Source organism: Cucurbita pepo, chromosome LG08 (genome assembly GCF_002806865.2).
Source record: "Cucurbita pepo subsp. pepo cultivar mu-cu-16 chromosome LG08, ASM280686v2, whole genome shotgun sequence".
Taxonomy (NCBI): Eukaryota; Viridiplantae; Streptophyta; class Magnoliopsida; order Cucurbitales; family Cucurbitaceae; genus Cucurbita; species Cucurbita pepo.
The window spans coordinates 5,405,400-5,410,960 of NC_036645.1; the positions used below are offsets into that span (position 1 = coordinate 5,405,400).

The 5,561-nt window shown below is 47.6% G+C and overlaps 1 protein-coding gene across 1 annotated transcript; it reads left to right on the forward strand.

Annotated features, from left to right (window-relative positions):
- The first annotated feature begins 3,545 nt into the window (after nucleotides 1–3,545).
- On the forward strand, nucleotides 3,546–5,222 carry LOC111800112 (uncharacterized mitochondrial protein AtMg00810-like). Its single transcript, XM_023683696.1, has 2 exons — nucleotides 3,546–4,086; nucleotides 5,119–5,222. The coding sequence occupies exons 1-2, from the start codon at nucleotides 3,546–3,548 to the stop codon at nucleotides 5,220–5,222; spliced, it is 645 nt and encodes a 214-aa protein (XP_023539464.1).
- Nucleotides 5,223–5,561: the final 339 nt, after the last annotated feature.

A 5,561-nucleotide genomic window follows, 5' to 3' on the forward strand; every position in this document is an offset into this window, starting at 1 on the left:
AAACTGAAGTGTAACGAAAAGGGAAAAGTTATGAAGCACAAGGCCTGTCTGGTTGCAAAGGGCTACGTCTAGAAGCAAGGACACCTTGGCCGAAGCAGAAAGAAAAAACTCGTGCTGGCTGAAGGCAATGCAGATAGAGATGGCGTCCATCACTGAGAACAAGACATGGAGTTTGGAGGACATGCCGTCGGGACACCGAGCCATGGGGGCTCAAATGGGTCTTCAAACTGAAGTGTAACGAAAAGGGAAAAGTTATGAAGCACAAGGCCTGTCTGGTTGCAAAGGGCTACGTCTAGAAGCAAGGAGTGAACTTCAAAGAAGGGCTACGTCTAGAAGCAAGGAGTGAACTTCAAAGAGGTATTCACGCATGTCGGGACACCGAGCCATAGGGGCTCAAATGGGTCTTCAAACTGAAGTGTAACGAATAGGGAAAAGTTATGAAGCACAAGGCCTGTCTGGTTGCAAAGGGCTACGTCTAGAAGCAAGGAGTGAACTTCAAAGAAGGGCTACGTCTAGAAGCAAGGAGTGAACTTCAAAGAGGTATTCACGCATGTCGGGACACCGAGCCATAGGGGCTCAAATGGGTCTTCAAACTGAAGTGTAACGAAAAGGGAAAAGTTATGAAGCACAAGGCCTGTCTGGTTGCAAAGGGCTACGTCTAGAAGCAAGGAGTGAACTTCAAAGAGGTATTCACGCCGGTGGCAAGGTTGGAATCTATTCGCCTATTGCTGGCGATCGCGGCACATCATTCCTGGGGGGGCTCAAATGGGTCTTCAAACTGAAGTGTAACGAAAAGGGAAAAGTTATGAAGCACAAGGCCTGTCTGGTTGCAAAGGGCTACGTCTAGAAGCAAGGAGTGAACTTCAAAGAAGGGCTACGTCTAGAAGCAAGGAGTGAACTTCAAAGAGGTATTCACGCATGTCGGGACACCGAGCCATAGGGGCTCAAATGGGTCTTCAAACTGAAGTGTAACGAAAAGGGAAAAGTTATGAAGCACAAGGCCTGTCTGGTTGCAAAGGGCTACGTCTAGAAGCAAGGAGTGAACTTCAAAGAAGGGCTACGTCTAGAAGCAAGGAGTGAACTTCAAAGAGGTATTCACGCATGTCGGGACACCGAGCCATAGGGGCTCAAATGGGTCTTCAAACTGAAGTGTAACGAAAAGGGAAAAGTTATGAAGCACAAGGCCTGTCTGGTTGCAAAGGGCTACGTCTAGAAGCAAGGAGTGAACTTCAAAGAAGGGCTACGTCTAGAAGCAAGGAGTGAACTTCAAAGAGGTATTCACGCATGTCGGGACACCGAGCCATAGGGGCTCAAATGGGTCTTCAAACTGAAGTGTAACGAAAAGGGAAAAGTTATGAAGCACAAGGCCTGTCTGGTTGCAAAGGGCTACGTCTAGAAGCAAGGAGTGAACTTCAAAGAAGGGCTACGTCTAGAAGCAAGGAGTGAACTTCAAAGAGGTATTCACGCATGTCGGGACACCGAGCCATAGGGGCTCAAATGGGTCTTCAAACTGAAGTGTAACGAAAAGGGAAAAGTTATGAAGCACAAGGCCTGTCTGGTTGCAAAGGGCTACGTCTAGAAGCAAGGAGTGAACTTCAAAGAAGGGCTACGTCTAGAAGCAAGGAGTGAACTTCAAAGAGGTATTCACGCATGTCGGGACACCGAGCCATAGGGGCTCAAATGGGTCTTCAAACTGAAGTGTAACGAAAAGGGAAAAGTTATGAAGCACAAGGCCTGTCTGGTTGCAAAGGGCTACGTCTAGAAGCAAGGAGTGAACTTCAAAGAAGGGCTACGTCTAGAAGCAAGGAGTGAACTTCAAAGAGGTATTCACGCATGTCGGGACACCGAGCCATAGGGGCTCAAATGGGTCTTCAAACTGAAGTGTAACGAAAAGGGAAAAGTTATGAAGCACAAGGCCTGTCTGGTTGCAAAGGGCTACGTCTAGAAGCAAGGAGTGAACTTCAAAGAAGGGCTACGTCTAGAAGCAAGGAGTGAACTTCAAAGAGGTATTCACGCATGTCGGGACACCGAGCCATAGGGGCTCAAATGGGTCTTCAAACTGAAGTGTAACGAATAGGGAAAAGTTATGAAGCACAAGGCCTGTCTGGTTGCAAAGGGCTACGTCTAGAAGCAAGGAGTGAACTTCAAAGAAGGGCTACGTCTAGAAGCAAGGAGTGAACTTCAAAGAGGTATTCACGCATGTCGGGACACCGAGCCATAGGGGCTCAAATGGGTCTTCAAACTGAAGTGTAACGAATAGGGAAAAGTTATGAAGCACAAGGCCTGTCTGGTTGCAAAGGGCTACGTCTAGAAGCAAGGAGTGAACTTCAAAGAAGGGCTACGTCTAGAAGCAAGGAGTGAACTTCAAAGAGGTATTCACGCATGTCGGGACACCGAGCCATAGGGGCTCAAATGGGTCTTCAAACTGAAGTGTAACGAAAAGGGAAAAGTTATGAAGCACAAGGCCTGTCTGGTTGCAAAGGGCTACGTCTAGAAGCAAGGAGTGAACTTCAAAGAGGTATTCACGCCGGTGGCAAGGTTGGAATCTATTCGCCTATTGCTGGCGATCGCGGCACATCATTCCTGGGGGGGCTCAAATGGGTCTTCAAACTGAAGTGTAACGAAAAGGGAAAAGTTATGAAGCACAAGGCCTGTCTGGTTGCAAAGGGCTACGTCTAGAAGCAAGGAGTGAACTTCAAAGAGGTATTCACGCCGGTGGCAAGGTTGGAATCTATTCGCCTATTGCTGGCGATCGCGGCACATCATTCCTGTAGGGGCTCAAATGGGTCTTCAAACTGAAGTGTAACGAAAAGGGAAAAGTTATGAAGCACAAGGCCTGTCTGGTTGCAAAGGGCTACGTCTAGAAGCAAGGAGTGAACTTCAAAGAGGTATTCACGCCGGTGGCAAGGTTGGAATCTATTCGCCTATTGCTGGCGATCGCGGCACATCATTCCTAGGAGGTCCACCACATGGACGTGAAGTCTGCTTTCATCAACGGAGAGCTGAAGGAGACCATCTACGTCCGACAACCACCTGATTTCCTAGACAACGACAACCCCAGCAAGGTACTGCGCCTACACAAGGCACTCTACGGGCATCAACATACACCACGAGCTTGGAACGCGAAGCTCGATAGTACCCTTCTGTCGCTGAAGTTCAAGCACTGAGCCTCTAAGCATACGCACAGCCACGGCAAGCAGCGACTTATCATGGGAGTGTACGTCGACGACCTCATAATCACTAGAGGTGACATGGAAGTTCTTGGGAGATTCAAGAAGTGCCTCTAAGCATACGCACAGCCACGGCAAGCAGCGACTTATCATGGGAGTGTACGTCGACGACCTCATAATCACTAGAGGTGACATGGAAGTTCTTGGGAGATTCAAGAAGTGCCTCTAAGCATACGCACAGCCACGGCAAGCAGCGACTTATCATGGGAGTGTACGTCGACGACCTCATAATCACTAGAGGTGACATGGAAGTTCTTGGGAGATTCAAGAAGTGCCTCTAAGCATACGCACAGCCACGGCAAGCAGCGACTTATCATGGGAGTGTACGTCGACGACCTCATAATCACTAGAGGTGACATGGAAGTTCTTGGGAGATTCAAGAGGGAGATGTCAAAAAACTTCAAGATGAGCGATCTCGGTGTGCTCATCTACTACCTCAGCATCGAAGTGCAACAGAGTATTGCCGACATCACCATCTGTCAAGGTGCGTACGCAAAGAAGCTGCTGGACATGGCTGAGCTAGTGGACAGTAACCCTACAAGGACACCAATGGAGGCTCAGTTCCAGTTAAGGAAGGTCGGCACTACGACGACAGTCGACTTCACCAATTACCGAAGCATTGTCGGGAGCCTGCGCTATCTGGTAAACACACGCCCTGACCTTGCATACTCTGTTGGATACGTGAGTAGGTTTATGGGTGTGAGATACTACACAGGGAGAGGAAAGAAGAAGCTTGATCTGGTCGACTACAGTGATAGTGACATGACCGGTGACGTTGATGATCAGAAGAGCACCAGTGGGATGATTTACTTCCTCAAAAGACAGCGCGATCTGCTGACAATCAATAAAACAAAAGGTATGATTTACTTCCTCAAAAGACAGCGCGATCTGCTGACAATCAATAAAACAAAAGGTAGTTGCTTTGTCTTCCTACGAAGTAGAATACATCGCTGCTTCGACGGTGGCAACACAGGGGGTCTAGCTTGCACGACTGATGGAAGAACTTATCGGAAGAGAAGGTGATCCACCAATGCTATATGTGGACAACAAAGCAACGATCTCCCTGATCAAAAATTCAGTTTTGCACGACCGGAGCAAGCACATAGAAATCAGATTCCACTACATCCGAGAATGTGTAGATCGGGGGCTCATCAAGATTAATTTCAATCGAACAAAGGAACAACTTGGAGACATTTTCACCAAGTCCCTGGCGCGGGTAAAATTTGAGGAACTACACTCAAAGATCGTAGTTCAAATAATAAGGTAGCTATACCACAACTTTTAGGAGAAGATTGTTTGATAAAAGCTATGGTTTTCCCTATTTAGGTTATTCACACGTTTCCTTAAACTTAGTTAGTTGTTTTTTTTTTAGTTTTTGAATATCTGAATTAATGCTCCACGTATAATGGAAGAACGTATTTTTAGCTAGCCATTTGGGCCAACTTTAGGCCAAGATTTGTTTGCCACTACAGCTAATTTTAGGATAGGATGGTTATTTAAATATGTCAACCGAATGAAAATAAAATCATTGAGTCTTCAGTGCATACTGTCTCTCTCCTTTGTTTTCTGTTATTTTCGTCTTCCAAGAGTTTTCCTTCGACTTTTTCCTCCAACTTTTTCCTCGACGATTTCCTCCTCAGTTAAAACAACAGCATTGCCTTCAGCCAGCACGAGTTCTTCTCTACTTTGGCAAAATAATTTGGTTCATTTGCACTGATGGCATGCAGTTCGACCACCTTTTCTTCGAGCTTGCACGCCGCTAGTCCCGTTGATTCACCTTCTCCTAGTAGGTCTTCAATCCTTTGGTACCTGGCTGCCAGACCATCATCGTGATCGGTATCCAGCGTTGAATCCATAGTATGTGGTGTTGCGAACTCCATTGGTGTAGGGGGCGTAGCAGGAGTTGTGGTCGGTGTTGGTGTAGGCGTGCACAGTGCAGTTGCTAACGGCAATGATAGTGGCCAGTGCTGCGCTCCTCCTTCTCCCAGCTAAGTGACGAGGTACTCCTCCGTGAATTGATCTATGTTCTGGTCTGCCTCGATCACGTTGTTCCACCGCCAGAAGGTATTCTCGTCGAAGACGACNCCCCCCCCACAGGATAATAGTGCTTGTACGCTATTCTCCTGGGTTCATAGTCGATGAAGACGACCTTCGGCCCCCTAGAATCGAGCTTGGTGAGGTGGGGACGCGTGATATTCATGTACGCGACGCAGCCGAACACTCAGAAATGATTTACCACAGGCTTCTTGTTGTACCAGGCCTCATGTGGTGTCTTTCCGTCGAGGCTTCGCATTGACAACTAGTTGAGAAGGTAGACGGTCGTCATGACCG

Excerpts from the sequence above, each read along its gene's own strand:
- LOC111800112 (XM_023683696.1), top strand. The coding sequence starts at position 3,546 with ATGGGAGTGTACGTCGACGACCTCATAATCACTAGAGGTGACATGGAA. Across the intron at positions 4,087-5,118 it reads GACAATCAATAAAACAAAAG|GGGGCGTAGCAGGAGTTGTG; the intron begins GTATGATTTACT and ends CCATTGGTGTAG.